This window comes from Sarcophilus harrisii, chromosome 5 (genome assembly GCF_902635505.1).
Source record: "Sarcophilus harrisii chromosome 5, mSarHar1.11, whole genome shotgun sequence".
Classification (NCBI taxonomy): domain Eukaryota; kingdom Metazoa; phylum Chordata; class Mammalia; order Dasyuromorphia; family Dasyuridae; genus Sarcophilus; species Sarcophilus harrisii.
In genome coordinates, this window is record NC_045430.1 from 148,339 (window position 1) to 169,158 (window position 20,820).

The 20,820-nt window shown below is 43.5% G+C and overlaps 1 protein-coding gene and 1 pseudogene across 1 annotated transcript; one reads left to right on the forward strand and one right to left on the reverse strand.

Moving 5' to 3' along the window:
• Positions 1-239: 239 nt before the first annotated feature.
• Positions 240-793, reverse strand: LOC100928914 (annotated as a pseudogene).
• A 3,738-nt stretch (positions 794-4,531) lies between these two features.
• LOC100928658 (ras-like protein) lies at positions 4,532-6,224 on the forward strand. The gene is made up of 3 exons (XM_031938527.1): positions 4,532-4,557; positions 4,810-4,844; positions 5,626-6,224. The coding sequence occupies exons 1-3, from the start codon at positions 4,532-4,534 to the stop codon at positions 6,222-6,224; spliced, it is 660 nt and encodes a 219-aa protein (XP_031794387.1).
• The last annotated feature ends 14,596 nt before the right edge of the window (positions 6,225-20,820 follow it).

The following is a 20,820-nucleotide window of genomic DNA, read 5'->3' on the forward strand; positions in this document are numbered from 1 at the left end:
CTCTCTCTCCACCAGGCCACATGGCATTCATGTTATTCCCACCTGAAAGCTCACGAAGCCCCTGAGAAACCACCAGAGTCACTTATAAACATACCCACAACTTTTATTTGTAAAAATTCTAGAACACAAGAACAACAAGTGGGCAACAGTAGATGAGCGGAGGGAAGTCCCTTTAAAATGAATCCCCTATTCCAAATCAATGCATTTAGGGAGCAGGGCCCACATAAGGGAAAAAGCACTCACATGATGATGCAATACTTGAACCCACAGCCCTGGTTCTGCTCAGCATCAGGGAGCTCCTCAGCCCGCACCCTGCGAATCTGGCGGACCAGCTCACGAAAAGCGTGTTCCACGTTCTGACCAGTCTTGGCCGAGGTCTCCACAAAGGGCACCCTGCAGCTCGTGGCTATTTCCTGGCCTAGCACGAGGGACGCCAGGCAGTTGGCAACGTCGGCTTTGTTGGCCACCAGGACAAAAGGTCAGTGTTCTTTACCCTGAGCAGCTGGTCCCGGAAGATGTTCACGTCCACAAAGGACTTGATGTCATCCACCCCATAGACACAGAGGAAGCCGTCCCCCCAGAGCAGGAAGTCCCCGAATCGATGTGGGGTCTCCTCATTGCCAGCAGCAGCCAGGATTTCCAGCTGGCAGGGCTCGCCAAGCACTACTATTTCCGTGTAGAAATCTTTCTTGGTGGGGTAATGGTCTATCTCAAAGCAGTTGTCAACAAAGAGGCCAATCAGTGCACTCTTGCCCACACCACAGCTGCCCATGACCACCAACCTATATAGCATCTTGCCTACACACCTGGCTGATCACCTAGGTATGTACAGACACTAAAGGAAGATCAGCAAGACCCGGAGTGACCTCAGTGGCCACCCATACCTCCCCATGTGCTGTAAAAACAGTCCAACAAATGGCCTTCTTGCTCAGGAGAACTGAAGGGGTCCCAGGGGCCACTCACTCCCAATCATGTGCTGTTCAAGTGATCCAATGGTCCTCCAGTATCTGCTTGGAGATCCCTAAGCGACTCAGGCAGGACCCCTCTTTTACAACTAAGAGAACTTCTCTCCAGTCTTTGTAACCTCAGCTGACCTGTTTGTACTTCCCTTCCCATTCTCCTTTACCCCTAGTTCCTAGCCCTGCCCTCAGACACCAAGCAGCACCAGGCTAATTCCTCCTATACTTTCACCTCAAGGATCATTAATCCCGTGGTCTGAAATTGCCGGAAAACAATTCTTCCTAATTCAACGCTATTCTTCCCAGTTTCAGAAGTTCTAGGTTATAGAGCAAAGGACCAGGGGGTGCAGCTGCCCCACTTCCCTGGGCCTTTTCTGGGGTAGCATCATCCCCACCAAAGAAAAAGTCACTATCAGTTTAAAGACAGTCTGAAGTTTGGGGTCACTAAATCCCTGGAACTTCCCACTCCTGTTATCTCACTTCTCCAAGACCCCAAGAATCTACAATCTCCTCATCCCTTCAGGGGGGAAAAGTGAGTACGCTCAGGGGGCCACCTTTCTTAGGTTGGTGGGTCAGGGGTCTCCCCATCCTTTCGAGACCTCTGGATCCCTAATGGCTCAGATCTAGTTTTAGTCCCGAATTTGCTACTCCAGACTCTAGCTTTAATCCTGTTGGAGAGGCAAGTTTGGTGGGTCAATATTCTCCCAATGTTTTCAGGATCTCTGGATTCCCAATGGCACAAATCCACTTTTAGTCCCAGAACTTTCTCCCTTTCTCTCATGCTTTCCCCTACCCAGTGAGAAAGCAATCAATATAATATCAATAATAGATGTGAAATCATGCGAACATTTCCGTATTAGGCATTTTATTTTGAAAAAAAAACCTAAAATGAGAAAATTACATTTTATGTACATAGTCCATCAGTTCTCTCTTGAGGTGGATAACTTTTCTTCATTATGGGACCTTTGGAATCGTCTTAGAACATTGTAGAGATCAGAGTAACTGGGTACTTGATAGTTGATCATCATTACAACACTGATATTGCTGTGTGTAATAATCTCTTGGTTCTTCTTACTTCCCTTTTCATCACATCATATAGGTCTTGCTATGTTTTCCTGAAACAACCTTCCCTTTCAGATAGCACAATATTACTCCATTACATTGATGCCAGAACTTGTTCAACCATTCTCCCAAGTGCTGACCATCTGCCATGAAATTCTTTACCAAGATAGAAAGAACTGCTGTAGAGTTTTGTACATATATAGGCCCTTTTTCTTTTCCTTTGATATCTTTGGGATGCAGACCTGGTATTGCTGGAACAAAGCACAGGCATAGTTTAATAGTTCTTTGGATCTAGTAATTTGGAACTACATTCCACCGGAACTCCACAATGGTTGGACCAGTTCACAAGTCTATGGACTATTCATTAGTGTTCCTGTTTTATCTCCTCCTGCATTTATCTTTTCTGAGAGGCATGAGGTGACAACTTTCATTTCTCTAATCAGTGATTTAGAGCATTTTTATATAACTAGAAGCAGCTTTAGTTTCTCATTCTAAAACTGCCTGATTAGGTTATTTGGCCATTTTTCAATTGGAGAATGACGCTCAATTTTGTAAATTTGATTCATTTCTCTACTTTATGTATGAGATGAAGCCTTTGTTTCAAAAGTTTGGTATAAAAAGTTTTTTAAATTACTTTGTTGTGTAACAAAAGTAATTTCCCTCTCTCTTTTAAAGAGATCTATTTTTCTTTCTGTCTGGTCTGAGCTCACAATTGTTAAGCTTGTCTTTTTTGCTTCAGCCAAATAGATCTTACCTAGCTAGCCCCTCATTTTAACTCTGTGCCTTTCTGTTTTAAGAATGTCTTATTAAAATTCATGTGGTTGGATTATGGTTTCTAATCTATTCTTCCATAGACTTCTGACTTGTTTTATGGATGACTTCAGCCTCTTAACATTTGTAGTTATGATTACTGTATTTCCTTTCATCCTTTTTTTTTTGTTTTTGTTTTTTTTTGGTTTTTGTTTTTTTGTTTTTTTCTCTCTTTTCTGGTGAGAGTTTGTTAAGGGTTAGGGAGAACTGGGCATATTTGTAGCCAGCAGGGAAGCTGTCAGTAATTAGGAAGAGAGAATAGGGATGACAGGCTATCTGGGGAGAAGGCAGGAGGGGATGGCATGGAGGGTGCATAGAGAAGGGCTGGTCTAGACAAGGGGAGGGGGCATCTCTGCATTTGAGAATGGAATTAAGGATGGGAAAGGAGCAGATCATGGCAAGAGGGTGTGAGATGAGGAGGAAGGAAGAGAGAAGAGGAAATTCATAGTAAGTATTTTCAATTTTCTTGATAAAGGACAAAGATGAGGTTTCCTCCTGCGATGATGGGAGAAGGGGATTCTGTTGGACACCTGGAGAGGAGAGAGAACCACAGCAACATTTATGGTAGCCAAAAAGTGGAAGCAAAGTGGGTGCCCATCATGGGGGAAATGTCAGAACCAATGATGGTCACAGCATGGGATGGAATATGATTATAGTGTCAAAAAAGAGGGGTCCTGAGGACTTCTAAAAAGGCAGGAAACCCTAGAGACTGACCCAGAGAATGAGGAACAGAAGCAGGGAAGTAAGCCAATGAATGCTGACTTCAATAATGCCAGTGCAGAGGCCATTAGACCAAACTTTTTCTGACTGGAACTGTTACTCTTGGTTGGCCCAATGGAGCCTGTAACTCCTTTGTCTGGACACAGTCTGGGGGACTGCAGGTACAGAAAGGTGAATATCCTGTAAAAACTGACGGCTGGGTCATTTGGATGTTAGGAGGGAGGTGGCGATTGTATTGGGGGATGTAGTGAAAGAAATGTGATAGAAAGCCAAAAGACATTAGAAATGTGCATGTTTTTTTAAAATTTAAGAAAAGACAACTGGAATTTGGGGCTCTAGGCTCAGGGATTGCGGCTGGATCGTCAAAACACCTGGTCCTTGATTTAAATCGATGGGACCCAAGGACAAAAAGTGGTGGACTGTGCTTAGTACCCCTAAAGGAAGGACCGGACAAGTTTTGTCCTGAGTTCCGAGGAAGAAACACCCAAAGAGGCTTGGCACAGGTAGGAAAACAATGTGAAAAAAGTCTATCTGAAGTTTTAGGAAATCGGAAAAACAGAAGATTAAAGGCGGGGAGGGACTGCGGACTCGGAGGCGGCTGTGGCTGCAAGGAAAAAGTTGAGGTTGTCCTGAGTCATTGTGGGGAAGGATGGAGGGAGGAATGGAATTTGGAGGTGGAAAAAGGAGGAGAGACCATGAGGAGTTCAGGGGATAAGAGTGGGGTTTAAAGTGGGGAGAGAGTGCAAGTTATCTAAAGAGTCAAAGCCTGGCTTTTTCCCCCGTAGGGCTCAAGTTCTGAAGACTTTTGTGCGCACTATCTTTGATCCAGAAGCACTGGCTCTTGGGCTATCAACCTTAGATTAGAATCCCAAGGAGATAACTAGCGTGGCCCTAGTCTACATTGTGAGGCCGGGGTAAATAACCCTTGTGGTAGATGTTTGGCTTCGCCAAACTCCCAAAAGCTCTTAAAGCAGAGGACCATGGGATCCTCAGAACTCCATCAAAGGTAGGCTAGTCTTCCCAGAGGCTCTTTGTAGCAAGGGGTGGGGATTTTCAAATTCTTTTGTGATGGTTCTTCCAAAATGAGGGAGGTTCTTCTAATCCCAAAGGAGTGGGGGCGTGGTTCCCAGGAGTATTTGTTATCGAGGGGCGGAGTTCCCAAAATAACCCTGGAGACCAGGAGCTCCCAGAAGCCCTTGAAGTACGTAGGAGGAGGGCCTCTGCATCTCTGTGCTTCTAACTTATTCCACCCTTACAGACTAGACCTGAATGTGACCCAAGAGCTCCAAAACGGTAGGTAGAGATCAGCTCTCACTTAATAGTAATGGGGTGGGTGGCAAGTAGACCCCAAGTTAGGCCATCTTGGACTGCATTAATGCGGGAGTTATTGGCTCAGAGCAAACATCATGGAGCCGGGTTAGTGCGGTCACAGACGCCTCGCTTCCCCTCCCCCCATCTAAGCCTCCTGAGCCCATGAACTTTGCATTTATACCATTTCAAGTTCAGATGGGGGAGCCCAGTTTGCAGCCGAGACTCCAGAGTTTCTCGGCCCCTTCGATGCAGGAGCTGCAGATCCTGCGGCCACCCAAACCGAACTCCTTTGGGCTGCATTACTGTGGAGGAGCATGGCCTGTAGAAATAGCACAATTCTGTGGCCTCCTAAGAGGCTTCCGACTTGACCCCGGTGTTTTCTGGTCGTGGGGTGTGAGAAGGGCGCCAGTGAATCCGAGAGTGTCTTGGAGAAACCGGCCAGAATGGGAGGGCCTGGAGCCCACGTGCTCCAATGGGTTTGGAATTGGCCAGAAGAGCCAGGGGATTGAGAGATTTCCAGTATCTGAAATTCTGTTACTGGGAGGAGGGTTGAGCTTTGTTCAGCTGGGCCCCAGAGAACTGAAAGGGGGCGGGGAAGAAGATTGGCAAAGAAGCCCACTGAGGCTGGAGGCAGGAGGAAAGTCTTCCTCCCAAGAGGTGACCTCCAGTGAAATGGGCTGACTTCTTGCAGCCTGGAAAGTAGACTAGAGACCACTTGAACCCCTCCCAGTTGTCATGGCTTCTTGTGTCCATGTCTCCATAGGTGATCCAGACAGATGCAGAACCAAGATGTATAAGTTGGCAGTGATGGGAACCTGTTGTGTGGGCAAGACTGCACTGACCATTCAGTTTACTAAAAATCGTTTCATGACGCAGTATAACCCCACCTGCCAAGATTTCTACCGTAAGCACACAGTGGTGGATGAAGAACGGTGCCAGCTGGACATCGTGGATACCACAAGTACTGAAGCATTTTATTGTCTGAGGGACCAGGCCATGCGCTGGGGAGAGGGCTTCCTCTTGGTCTATTCAGTGAATGACCCCCACTCTTTTGAGAATGTGAATGTCCTCTGGGACCATCTGCAAAAGCTCAAGGGCACCAAGCGTGTACCCATGGTGTTGGTGGCCAACAAAGTCGATGTGACCGACAGGCTGGTGAACCCCAGACAGGGCCAGGAGGTGGCGAGGAGATTCGGGGTCCCTTATGTGGAGACATCAGCCAAGTCCAAGGAAGGAGTGGAGCAAGCCTTCCATGAGCTCGTTCGTGAAATTTGTAGAATCCGAGCTGAGGAAGAGCTCAAGAGACTCTCTAACAATAAGCAGAGGGAGGTCTGTGGGTGCAAGTGTTGTACAATCCAGTGAGCAGGTACACCCTTACCCTGATCCTGCCCCCTAATTCCCCTCTCACCTGGTCTAGAATACCTCCAAATCCCCTAGCCACTCCCCAGCCTTCAAGACCTTCATCTGGACCCTTCCTTCTGCCTGCTCTTCACTGCCAAGCCCTTTTGGGCCTTATAGGATTTCTCCGGGAGCCTCTTGGAGGGACCCGTCTGCGTTTCTCCCTTAGGGTCTTTTTGGATTTTTGCTTTTGTTTCCCCTTTTGAGTAGGAATGACTACCTCAGTGCTTGGGTATCCTGAACAGGCAAGGAAAGACTCCATTCCTCCTTGATTGTGCAGAGGCCAGAGGCCCCAGAAACAGCCAGCTTCCTGGAGGCTCTCTCCAGTCCCGGCACTCATCTTCTGCAGCTTCCTCTGCTTTCCTGGAGGCTCTATGTGGGATTTTCTTTATTGGGCTTTCCCCTCCTCTGCCAAGAGAAACCCTGCCTCTGGAGACCAGGCCACCAATGATTCTCCCTCCTGCCCCTGGGGTTGGTGTAATTGCTGTCTGGAGCCAGGTCACCACCCCTGTTGTGGCCCAGAAGACCTTGTTTGTGGTGTTGGTGAGCAGCCCTGCTCTGAAGTGGTCCCCATTCAGTGACCCTCAAGGCCAGATGGGGGAAATATAGGTTGTTTTGTTACTCACATTGAGTGTGTTTATTCTCAACTTGGTTTTCATCTGGAGCACTTTGGATTGCGGTGAGGGGTTGGGGTGGAATGGGGCTGCCTCCTCCCAGCAGGATGCCTTTAGACGTAGGTGCCATTAATATTTCTGTTTTAGCAGCCAGATACACCCCTTTAGACATTGCACTTTGCATTACTTTAACTGCCTCCAAGAGAAGGGGAGTGGAGGGGCCTGGATGTAAATGTTCTGAGCAGATACCTCACAGCTGCAGGTCAGGTGGGGGTCTGCTTAGGAACTTTCTGACAGGGGCATCTTTGTATTACCTCAGGATTCATGGTGAAAAGGGCAGTGGGTGATTCTCCTGTTTAAGTTAAAAGTATTAGGGATTCTAAAGCTACCTGTTTGGGGGGGGTGGGTGAGTAGATAGAGGAATTCATTTTAAAGGGACTTTCTTCACACTTGGATTCAAAGTTGATGGTTTTCCTTTTTCTAGGATTTCTTATAAATAAAAGTTGTTTCGTTTATGAGTATGTTTCTGGGAGTTTCTCATGGGTTGATGTTTGGAGTAGGAATCACCTGAGGGCAGTATGGCCTAGTGGACAGAGAGCTGGGGTTGGGAGTGAGGAAGGCATGGGTGTTGTAGCTGTGGGACCTTGAGCTTCAGTTTTCTCACCAGTAAGAAGTGCGGGAGGAGAAGGGGAGGGTTGGTCTAGACTCTCAGGTCCCTCTTAACTTTACCACTAGAGGGGGTCTCTAAGTCTATGAAGCTCAGTTCAATGGGATGATAGTGATCCCTAGAAATACTCCTGTCATCTAGCCATCAAGTGTCATAATTTTTATCTCTGATTCTATCATCTCTATAGTAACTAATCATCTCTATTAATGTCATCTCTCATTTATTATAGACTAGTTCTATATCATCTATTACTTTTCATTTTTTAGGTTATTGTTTCTCTCTCTTCACACTCTGCCCCCACCTCATTTTTAATGTAACAATCAAAAATACCCATTTTGCATTTCATAATGTTCTCTAATTCTTCCTTATCCAAAATGTCCTCCCTTCTCCAAAGATCTGACAAGGTAGGCTATGCCCTGTTCTCCTAATTTGCCTATAATATTACCCTTCATGTCCAAATCATGAACCCATTTTAACCTTATGTTGGTTGTAGGGTGTTAGATGATAATCAATGCCTAGGTTCTGCCATAGTATTTTCCAATTTTCCTAGCCATTTTTGTCAAATAACGAGTTCTTATCCCAGAAAGTGGCGTCTTTCAGTTTAATCAAACACTTGATAACGATAGTTACTGACCATTGTGTGCTGTATACTTAATCTATTCCAATGATTCTCTACTCTTAATCCACCAAAAGATTTTGATGACTGCCTCTTAATAAATATGGGATTAAGTCTCTATGGCTAGGCCACCTTCCCTTTTAGCATTCATTTTACAAGATTTTGAATCCCAAGTTTTCTCCCTCCTTCCTTCCTCTCCCCTCTTCTGAAGAAGGAATGTAGTTTGATCTTGTTTATACCTGAGCTATCTGCATTCAGAATCAGTCAGTTCTTTATCAGGATATGGCTAGCATTTTATTTCATGAGTTCTTTGCACTTTCTTAGATCATTTTGTTGCTGAGAAGAGCAGTTACTCATAGTTGATCATCATACAATGTTGCTGATGCTGTGCACAGTGTTTTCCTTTTTCTGCTCATTTCACTTTGTATCAGTTTGTACAAGTCATTCTGGGTTTCTTTGTTTTTTTTAATTCTGCCAGCTCATTTCTTAGCGCACAATAATATTCCTTTATATTCCTATACCAAAATTTATTCAGCCATTCCCCAATTAATGGGCTTTTCCCCTCAATTTCCAAAATTTTGACACCCCAACAAGGACTCCTATGAATATTTTTGCATATGCATATATATGTATATTTATATCCTTTCTTTTTTATGATCTCTTTGGATACAGACCTATCAGTGGTATTTCTGAGTCAAAGTGTATGCACTGTTGGTTGCCCTTTGGGCATATTTCCAAATAACTCTGAGAATGGTTGGATCAGTTCAGGACTCCAGAACGACATTAGGCTTTTCAATTTTCCCGTCTTCTAACATTTATCACTTTCCTTTTTTGTCAGATGTCAATCTGAAAGGGGTGAGGAGATATCTCAGAGTTGCTTTAATCTCTAATCAAGTGATTTGGAGCACTTCTTCATATGCCTAGAAATAGTTTTGATTATTTCATTTGAAATCTGCCTGCTCATATCCTTTGATTTCTCTCTTCAGGAATCCTTTTTATTCTTATAAATTTGGCTCATATTTCACCAATGAGACTTTTATTGGAGGTTCTTACTGTAAAGATTGTTTTCCAGCTTTCTGATTTCCTTCTAGTCTTGGTAACATTTGGTTTGGTTTGTATAATAGATCATCTTGATTAAATTAAATTTTAAAAGCTATTTTGCATTTTGTAATATTCTTTATATTTGACCAAAAATATTTCCTCTTCCCATAAGTTTGATAGACTATTCTTTGCTCTTCTAATTTGCTTATCATCCCCCCTTTATCTCTAAACTGAATAGCCATTCAGACCTTATCTTAATATAAAGAAAGAGATACTGGGTCTATTTATAATTTGTGTCCAATTTCCCCTGTCCCCCATTTTCCCCAGTTTTTGTCAAATAGTGATTTCTTATCCCAGAAGTCTTTGGGTTTATCAAACAGTAGATTACTATAGTCTTTGGCCTCCCTAATTTCTTTCACTGTTAACTATTTCTTGGCCAGGACCAGATGATTTTGAGGGTTTGTGCTTTATAATATATTTTGAGATCTGATATTGCTAGACTACCTTCCTTTGTTATTGTGTCCCCATTATTTCCCCTTGATATTCTTAACCTTTTTTTCTTCCAGATGAGTTTTTTTTTTAAACTCCTCAGAGATAGTCTTGGTAGTTTGATGGACATGATACTGAATAAGTAAATCAAATAGAATATATTTAAATCAAGAGCTAACATCATCTATAATAGAGATAAACTACAATCTTTTCCCATAAATTAAGGGTGAAACAGTGATGTTCACTGTCACCACTTCTATTTGACATGGTATGAAAAATGTTGACTGGCACTAAGATGAAAATAAAATACAACAACTATAGGAAGCCATGAAGATTCACAGTTATCACTTTTGCAGATGATAAATTGATGTATCTAAAGAACTTAGATTCAAGTAAAAATTAAATGAAACAATGCCTTTAGCACATTTGCAGGTGATAAAAATGTTATGGTCCAGAACTTGAAACAAAGTGCTAAGTCAGTGGAATTGATAGAGACTTTAGTTATCTAATTTAGCACAGTACTTAACAGTTCTCTTGTTCAGTACATATACTTACTTAGTACTTACTACAATTCTACAAGATTCACACCTTTAAGAGAGCACATATAAGCTAGGAGCCTCAATCAAGATTCAGTCAGGGAGATTCAGAAGCCAGAGAAGGTAGTCGGGCAGAACGAGGGAAGACCAGAGAAGAGGTGGGAGGCTGTCCTGTGGAGAACACTGAAACCAAGATGCGGAAGGGCTGAAGAAAAACTAGCAGAGCCCCAAGTGAAGGAGACAAGACTTTGAAGGAGACTATAAAGGATTTGGACTTTAACTCATAACTGCATTTTGGGTGATTACTGAACTGAAACGAAGGCTGCCTCCAGAAGCCCCCCAAGAAAACTGTTCACAGAAAAAATTATATTTTAGATAAGAATATTACAAAAATATCTACACAGATAATTGTCATTTCAATCTAACCTCATTTCAATCAAACCTCATTAGGAAGATAAAGAATAATATCACTTATAATTACTATAAAATACATAAAATAATTTGCAATTTCCTATCAAGATATATATGTAAGAATTATAAAAATATAACTGTAAGTAACTGCTTACTTACAGAACTAAACAAATGGATAAATATATATTAACTGCTCATGAAATTCAATAAAACAGTTGCTGGCAGATGTGTGCCTGAATGCAGAGTATAGTATTCTTATTAACATTTTATATTAGATACTAGTAGCATCTCATGGCATCCATTGGGGGAGAGGGGTTATTGCTGCTCTTGTTAGTTATTCCCATTGCACTGGGAATTTGTGAATGAAGCAAAAAAAGATTTGGTAGTCTCTAGAGCCATTCTTGGGAGATACAGAGTTTAGCCTAGCCTGTGGGGTGATGGCCACCAGCCTAATCCTCTGGAGAACATTTGGAGAGAATGCTTAGCCCCCAGGTGGGATAGAAGCAGAAGAGCTGGGGGCCTCTTGGCCTCTGTGGCCAGGCAGGGATGGAGAGAGAGAGTTCATGGAAGCAAGGAAGAGCTGTGTGACAATATCAAGCAATAGATTCTTTCCAACTCTTGGTCAGTCACTCCACATAATATGTGCCAGATACTGTGCTAAGTACTGCCACAATTTCTTCCCTTTTCTCTAAAGATGGCCACTTGGCCACTGCACAGTGAATTTCTGTTGCTTTCATAGGCTCTAGTTAAGTAAGCTGTGCTTCGTTGTGTTTTACTCTTCAAGTAAAATATTAATGACTGATATTTTTGTCAGTCTTTTTAATCCCCTTCTTCTTCCCGTCACCATCTTTTTTTTTCTTTTGGATAAGAAATTTTAGTTTTGGACCACATCGTCATTGTTGGAGGGAAACCTTGAGTCATGAAATCTTAGATCCATTCAAGTATCTAAAAATGTGAGTCTGGCCTTGTGAGTGGGCAAGTTCAATACTAATACAACAACGCTCTTTGGTTTAGGCCACTGTACTAGAGATAATAGATGACATTATTATTTTTATTAGAATTTGAGACAGGGATTTCACCTCTGGCTTTCTACTTAACTAATTCTGAGGTTGGGATGGGGGTGGAGAGGTACAATCCACAATATCCCCTTGTGTTCCCTGAGGCACCTATGATAGTCAAAACTGTCTATGGGCTTCCTATCTACCCTGGATAATGTACTTGGAGGAAGACAATCCAAGCTGTTATGATTCAGTGTTCCCCAGAGCCAGACATCTGGGATCTACAGTACAATGTCTAGGATCTATAATTGTGCTCTTCTGTAAAAGCCAGGCCACTCTAAATTATTGTTGCTCCAATATAGAGAAAAGGAGACCAACTAGATTTTCCTCCAGAACCTGACCCAGCTCTAATGCTGAAGAGAAACTCCTCATGGTACTTCATTTCCAGAGTATTGAATAAAAACTTAAGAGAACTGAGTGAAATGGGGAAGAACTTAGTTAGGCAGCTTCTTCAGCAAATTCTCTCAAAAAGGAAAAGAACTAGCAAATAAGTTTGCTATCAAGGCATGACAGAAGTCATCCCAAATCAATCTTAGTCTTAAAGAGCTAGCCACTGGTTGATAATTTTTAAACTCATGTATACTTTCCATTAGCTAGTCCTCTAAGACTAAGGCCAAAAAACCAATAAAGAATTGTTAGCCATTAACTTTATTAAACTTTACAGCTGGGAGAACTTGAAAACCCTAGGTGACTCTTGCTTTCAACATTCCAGGTTGTATTTTCTCTCAGCAGATTAAAGAGAGGGCTGGGGAGAGGGAGCAGAGAATGGAGAGAAAAATATCTTGAGAAGAGACCAGATGACCATGACAGGATATTTCAGAGGACTGTGGTTGGTCTATGACTAAGAAGAGTTGGTAGTAAAATAATTACACTCAACCATTCATCCCTTCTCCTGTCCTTTCTATCAAGTGCCTACAAAGTTCTAAATGATACCCAAGTTCTAAAAAGTGCCCAAATCGTGACCTTTTTATTTCCCCACCTGTCATACTGGCTGAATGTGAATGGTAGTGGAATAGAGAGCTTGCTGACACAGTCAATTTGGGTCATAATGAAGTGGGAAAGTGGAGGGCTGTTCAATTTAGTCCTCAGAATAAGGAAAAGTACATAATCATGATAGATTTTATATTTGCAAGGGAGTAGCTTTAGAAGGAATAATCCATCTTACTGGATATTTGTTGAATCCACAAACCTCAGTGATGTGCTCCAAGGGCACAAACCTGAGGGAAAAGGGAAAGAATGGGATATTCAAGAATAATAAGAGTATAATTAACTGATGACACACTATGTTCTTCTGGGTAAGCATTTGATTGGCCACAAGATCTCACCGCTCCCTATAATAGCCTAAACCATAACATCTAGAAGGCACTGATTTCATGAAAGAAAGTCTAAGCCCCAAAGAGCTGGGAAACAGGTATCTACTTTTCACTCTAACTTCCTAAAAAAAAATTGGAGGCAAGAGTGAAAAGCCAAATACAGATCATTTAGAAATATCCTAGGAAAACAAACATAGAACCAGAGATCTGACCCTGGAAGGGACTTTGGAGGTCATGTTATCCCATGGCATCCCAGAGCAGATGAGTGGCTAGTCATAAGGTTATGCAGGTAGTCAAATAAAGTGGAATTTGGACCCAGGCTCTCTGAGTGTAGAATAGATACTTTCCCTGCTAGAGACCCCGCTGGCTGCTCCTTAGCAGGGTAACCATTTTCCCATCCCGAACCACTAGTCTCTGGTTTCATAGGCTTTCCATAGGGGGTTCAAACCTGATGAAGACTTTCTGGGCCTGAGGAGGAAAAACGACTCCCTCTTTTCTGAAATTTTATCAGGTCTTGGGAGTAGGGACTAGAAAGGCCAAATTTGGAAAGTGGATTGGGTTTGGTAGACTTGGTATCTGAGCCTATCCATTTGCAGGAAAGATTGATCAAAGTAAGGCAGACCAAAAACTAAGAGCCGCTCCTGATGACTTCCCTAGAAACATGGAAGATAAAGAGTTATAGCTACCCTAGTCCATGGAATACCTGCCTGTTCCATAGAGAGAGCATGTGTGGGATGGTCTATTAAAGTCTTTCTCAGAACGGCCTTGCTCCTTGCAAGGTACCAGGCACCAAGAAATAAATTCAGCGTGGGCCTCTGCTTTGCCCACCACTCTCAGCTAAAGGAACTAGAACATGGCAGTGTATCCTATACTCAACAAAGGTCAGGAACCTGAACCCAGCAGACCATTGCTTAATGGCATTTACCATCTTCATGTCAGTATAATGGCCACTGGAGAGTTTACTAGAAGAAGTTTACACATGGAGAACTGCCCTAATCTTGCATCTAGTTCCTGGGGATGTTACTATCAAATAGGAGCTGGATATCGCTTAAGGGAGGAAAAGTCATCAAGAAAAGGAAAAGTAACCCATGAAGTATTCCGCAAAGCACAGAAGTATCCCTTAAGAAACCTCAATAATAGATTTGGGCATGGGTTCTGGTTACTTTATAGCCATATCACTTAATAATAACATTTATTTGACTACCAGCTATGTGTTGGGCACTGCGCTAAATGTTTTATAATTATAATCTCTGTTAATCTTCACAATTCTAGAAAGTTGGCTATCCTTATTTACAGAGGAGGAAAGAAGGCAAACTGATTAAGTGACTTACTCAGAGAGTCCCAGGCCAGATTTGAATCCAGGTCTTTCTGACCACCACATGGCAAACCAGACTTCACCTTCTGTCTGCTCAAGAACTTATGGGTCAGAAACACTTTGTTAGTAACATCTTCATTCTAACAGCTTTCCCTGCTTTCCCCCATTTCCTTCAAATGATCCTAGAGTAAGAAATAGTGACAAATGAACACGTGAGGTGAACAGATGCCATTTGAACAACTTAAATATAATGGGAAAAACAATTCTCCAATATTTCTTCCAGAGACAGAGGCTATGGTGCTCCTAGACCATATGAAGATGGTATGGGCAGAGAAGCACTTTTTCTTCAGAAAAGATTCTAGCAAACAGGAGTTAGGGGATTACGTGGGTGGAAGGAACTTCAAAAAAACAACGCAGCACTTTCCCAAGGAGGGAAAAAACCAAAACTAAATCAATAATGCCTGTAATATAGCTAACAAAGGGTCATTTTGTGCCCTCTGCTTATGGATCACTTTAAAAGAACGTCAACAATATCAGATACAAATACTGTACAACAATGTGCTTTGGTTTGTACTACATCTGAAACATTGGTTTCACCAAGCAGGGAGGTGAAACAGTGACTCTGTCAGCATTTGGGGCTAGGGAACCATTCTCAGGAATTAGGAAAAGCAAGTGCCTCTTCAGTGGTCAGTCAATTAGGGTCTGAGTAGCCTTGATCTGGCTACTGCCCTTACAAGGTAGAAAGGAAGAGGAACAAGAAGGTTCTTAGGGAGCAGTAGTAGCGAGGTTGTGGGCTATTGGCCCCAACAGAACACCACATTTCAGTGATATCCTGGATGGCCCCGTCAGGAGTTTTATACAGGGGCAGGCTTGTCCCCACAATACAAAGCCAACAGTGGCTAGTTTTGACTTGCCCAATGGACACAGGCCTCCAAAGCAGAGCAGGAGATGCTATGATACAGGGCCACCCAAAGCCCAGTGGCCAGTCATTAGAAATGTTCTTCCTTGAATGTCTCTGAGACAGCACAGAGTCCATTCACTATACAGAAAAAAGAGAATGAGACAGAGCCACCAGAAACCTCAGCCTGGCATTTCGACAGCTGATCGCTCCATCTAGGATCACCAAGCTTCTTCTGGACACCAATTCCTTTAAAGCAGGAGGCAACCTGGGGGGGAATTGTGCATGAGATTCTGCACCCCTCTGCCCCCAATTGACAGGCAGAAGGCAGTTCTGGGCAGAAATAGCAGCGTGAAAAATGCCTTATGCTAGTTTTGGTGGGACTTATCCAGAGCCAGACTTCTAGTCTTGGTGAGCAGAAGGGGGGATTCCCTTTTGAGAATTAGAGCCCAGATGATCAGAAGCAGTCTTCTGGTGCTGAGAGTAGAGATTTGGCCCCACTCTCTTCCAAAACCTGCTCTCCATATCTCACTCTCCATTCTAAAGTCCGCCTTCTTGCAATCACTTTCCAAGTCCCTTTGTTAATTGTACTCACCATTCGATCTCTGCATTTCTGACTTTCTTTAGATCCTTTAAAGTGCCTCATAGACATCGCAAGTGCTTCCTCTCCTGACCAATGAACTTCTGGAGCCTGTGGTGGGACATGGCATCTCAATCTAGCAGAGAGAAGTGATCTGACCACACCTGAGAGCTAGAAAGAAGTGTTCTTGCCCCAATCCTTGTAGGACTAAGGATACCCATAGAGCTTATCACTACTATCTTTGAGGCTATGGAAGGCTAAAAAGTCTTTGGAGAATGATGGTCTTGCAGCCACGAGGCTGACATTACACTGCCATTGAACATATGGAGGGCTCGTGTGGAACAGGGGTTTCAGAGAGCAGGTATCCCCAATTACGAGATCAGCGTTCCAACTAGATAAATCATTAGCCTTTCAGTATATTACAAAGAAAAAGAAGAGGGAGAAATTCTGTTTAAAATACCTTCAGACAGAATAAATGTAATGGGCTGAGGTTTGAGTTGATGCACTGAGGTCCCAAGTACATGAGGCTAAATAGTAATTGGGCTATACTCTATTAATTTACATGATTGGATAAAGAATGGTCCCTGCCCACTCTCTGTGCAAGTCCTGATGTGTTGTATAGGAAATGACGATTTTGGTGGGTGGAGGCAGAGAGAGAGACAGGAAGAGAAGTTGGGGGAGATTTGGCTTGGGTTCGATACTCCTAGCTGCTGGCGTGTGGCTGCTGGTCTAGCTAGTTTCTTGACTCAGCTGCACACATTGCTATCGCCGATTCCCTTCCACCTCTGATCTTTCTTCACTGAGAATAAAGACTGACGATTTCCCCCTAACCTGAATTCCTGACTCCTGCTGATTTAAAAATACGCGGTCTTCACAAGTAAATATTTGGGAGTCTACCTGCTAAGATAGACTCAAACTATATGAACATGATTACAAAATACTTCTCACACAGACAGATCTAAATAGTGGAAAAAATATCAGTTGTTTATGGATAGGCTAATTCAGTATGCTGAGAGTGACAGTTCTATCTGAATTACTGCTAGGAGACAAGAAAGCAGCATGGCATAGACCAGAATTTCATACTGGAAACCAAGAAAAGAGCATAATGGCTACTTGATTTAGACATAAAGGCTGATATCATGAACAAATTAGGGAGTTTACCTGAAAGATCTATGGATAAGGAAAGAATTTATGACCAAGCAGACCATTGGCTATGAAACTGTGCACACCCCTTGATCCAGTAGTGTCATTACTGGGTCTGTGCCCCCAAAAAATCATACAGGAAGGAAAAGGACCCCCATGTGCAAAAATGTGATAACAAAGAATTAGACAATAAGTAGATGCCCATCAATTGGAGGGTGGCTGAACAAGTTTTAGTATGTAAAGACAGGAATATTATTGTTCTTAAAAATAATAATAAACAAGATGATTTTAGAAAGAACTGCAAAGATTTTGAATTGATGTTGAGCGAAACAAGCAGAACCAGGAATACACTGTAAACAAAAACAGCCAGAATGTGTTATGATGAACTATGAAAGTCTTGGTTGTTCTTAGTGGTTCAGCAACCCCAATAGACTAAAAGCGGAAAAGCATCTGCATCAAGAAAAAGAACTAAAGAGACAATGTAAATCAACACATGTTATGTTCACTTCTTTTTCCTGTTTTTATTTAATTTTTTCCATGGTTTTTTCCTTTGCTCTGATTTCTCTCTCAACATGATGCATAAAACAATGTATTAAAAAATAAATAAATTTACTAGAAAAAAGATGAATAATTTCTATTATGTTAAATTAAAAAAGAAAAGCAGGAAATACAAAAAAATACAGCAAATTTCTATGATAAGGGCCTAAGGGCCTCATTTCCCAGATACATGGGGAAATTTATAAAATTACTCAATTGCTTAGTATCAAAGGACAGTTCATAGGGGGGGAAATGTCAAAGCTATCAGTTATGTTAAAAAATGTTCCAAATCTAAATAATGAAAGAAATGCAAATTAAAATATTTTAAATTCCACCTAAATCCCACCACTTTGGTGAAACTGTCATTAAAAAAAACAAAAAACAAAAAACTGTGGGGTTGGGAGGGGCGGGCTGTAATGTCCAGACTAGCTCTCTGGAGGATCTTGGTACCAGCCCGAGTTCTTGATTTTAGAAAAGGAGTGTTGAGGTGGGACTCATGTGGATGGTCAAAAATGGAGTCCGTTTATTCCAAATTCTTCTAGCCTTATATACCCTAACAACTTCACATAACTATAGCACATTGCACATCTACTAACTATGTGCTGCCCGTGCAGGACCATATAAACAACTTGTTATTGTGTATAGATGTCTCTTTATCACTTGGTATAACTGCTTTAATTAGGTTGTCACTGCCCTCTGACTTCTCAGAAAGGCTGAGAGCCCTTAGAGGAGATGGGGAGCTGAATCAGACACTGTCAGCAGGGTTCCTTTTACTGGACTTAAGGTTCTTATTTCTCGCTCAGGGTTCCCCACTATTGGTGGCCCTCTACAAGGGGGAATAAATAACAAATGCTGGGATACTGAAAAACAGGGACATGAATGCAGTGGAGAACAATTTAGAAAGATCAAAGTGCTACAAAACTGAGAACACCATTTGACCCAACAACAGTATTACTACTAAGAAGAGTAATCCCAAAGTGATTAAAAGAAAATTACTTAAATATATAAAAAAATATCAATAGCAGTTCTTTGTGTTATTAAAGAACTGGAAATTGAGGGGATGCCCATTATTTGGGGAATGGCTGAATAAGTTATGATATGAGATACTATTTTACTGTAAAAATATTGAAATGTGATGGTTTCAGGATAGTTTGGGAAAATTTATGTGAAGTCATACAAAGCAAAATGAACAGTCAGGAGAACATTGTACACGCAACAACATTTTGATTAACTTGAACCCTCTGGTTCTTCTCAGCATTAAGGAGGTGCCTGAGCTCCTCAGTCCTCACCCTGCAAATTTCATGAACCAACTCATGAAAAGCGTGTTGCACGTTCTGACCAGTCTTGGCTGAGGTCTCCATAAAGGACACTCTAAAGCGCTTGCCGGCTTCCTGACCCAAGTCCCAGTCCACCAGTCAGTACGCCTGGTCAATGTTGTTGGCTACCAGAAGCATGGGCACCCGGCTGGTACCCTGGAGCTTCTGGAGCTAGTCCCAGAAGAGGTTCACATCCACAAAGGTCTTGATATAATCAACAGCATTGACAAAGTGGAAGCCATCCCCCCCAGCGCATGAAGTCCTCCCACTGGTCATACTGCTACTCACCTCCTAGACTGTCCCAGATGATCACCTGACAAGGATCCCCATCTACCACCACCACACCCTGGTACAAGTCTAGAGCACTGGGCTTGTAGTAAGTCAAAAAGTGTTTCTGGGGGAAGAGAATGGTCAGGGCACACTTGCCCATGCCACAGCTGCCCATGACCACCAACTTGAACACCATCTTGCCTCCACACCTGGCCTACTACCTAGGGACTTACAGACACCAAAGGTAGAACAATGAGACCTCGAGTGACCTCAGTGGCCACCCATACTTCCCTATGTGCTGTAAAAATGGCCCAACAAGTGGCCTTCTTGCTCAGGAGAGCTGAGGGGTTCCCAGGGGCCACTCACTCCCAATCATGTACTGTTCAATTGATCCGAATGGTCCTCCAGCATCTGCTTGGAGATCCCTAAGGGACACAGCCAGGACCTCTTATTTTACACCTAAGAGAACTCCTTTTTTCTGGATCTCAGCTGACCTTATTGTACACACTTTCCCATTCTCCTTTACCCCTAATTCCTAGCCCTGCCTTCAGACACCAAGCACACTAGGCTAATTTATCTCAAGGATCATTAATCCTGTGGTCTGAAATTGCTGGAAAACAATTCTTCCTAATTCAACGCTATTCTTTCCAGTTTCAGAACTTCTTGGTTACAGGGCAAAGAGCCAGGAGGTGCAGCTGCCCCACTTCCCTGGGCCTCTCCTGGGATAGCTAAATCTCTGGAACTGCCCATTCCTGTTATCTCACTTCTCCAGGACCCCAAGAATCTCCTCATCCCTTTAGGCAGGAAAAGTGAATAGGCTCAGGGGGCCACCTTTCTTAGGCTGGTGGGTCAAGGTTCTCCCCAATTGTTTCAGGATCCCTAATGGCACAATCCACTTTCAGTCCCAGATTTACTACTCCGGACTCTAGCTCTAACCCTTTTGGAGAGGCAAGTTTGGTCCAAGTTCCCCCCATTTCAGGGTCTGGCCCCTATTTTTAGTCCCAGATTTGCTACTCCAGACTTTAGCTCTGACCCTGCTTGGAGCAGCAAGTTTGTTTCTGGATCCGACTTCGTTCTGAAGTTTTGGGTAGAAAAGAGCCCTTTCCCCTCATTTCCCACTGAGCTTCTGCCTGTGAAAGCCCGCACCCATGACTCCCCCCCCCCCAATCTTCTCCAGGATGAGGTTCCCCCACTCCCACCCCGCCGAGCTCAGCAAAGGGCTCCAGGGACTTCCCGGCCCGACTGCCAGTACCCCGCCACATCCTGTCACTCAGGGACCAGGATGTGCCACGAGGGGCCGAGAGGGCGGAGGGACTCCCACCACTGCCGCAGGCCCGGGAGCCCCCGTGTTAGTGCTGCCCAAGAACCGCAGTCCGGCTCGGGGCCGGGCTCCCTGAAGGGAGGCTCACAGCGCACTGGCAGTCCAGGTAATTTCTTTCCTGACCTGCGCAGCTCCTTCTACCTCTACTTACCTTTCAGGAAGAAGATGGAGGTAGCAAGACCTCACCAGAGGCTGTTGGGATTCCAGGGGAGAAAGAAGAAAAAAGCCGGGAGGCTGAGCTAGGCACAAGCTGACCACCGGCAGCCCCCCACCCCAGGACTCTGTGGGAGAGGAGCCCTGCCCCTACACCAGTGCCAGCCCCATCCCTCCCGCCAGGCCTCGCCCCTGGAGCCCCAGCAGGAGCACAAGTGCTGTTAGACCACAGCCCAAGACACGTGGAGGGCAGGAGGAGGAGGGGAGGTGTAGAAGAGGAGA

Excerpts from the sequence above, each read along its gene's own strand:
- LOC100928658 (XM_031938527.1), top strand. The coding sequence starts at position 4,532 with ATGGGATCCTCAGAACTCCATCAAAG. Across the intron at positions 4,558-4,809 it reads TCCTCAGAACTCCATCAAAG|ACTAGACCTGAATGTGACCC; the intron begins GTAGGCTAGTCT and ends CCACCCTTACAG. Across the intron at positions 4,845-5,625 it reads GACCCAAGAGCTCCAAAACG|GTGATCCAGACAGATGCAGA; the intron begins GTAGGTAGAGAT and ends ATGTCTCCATAG.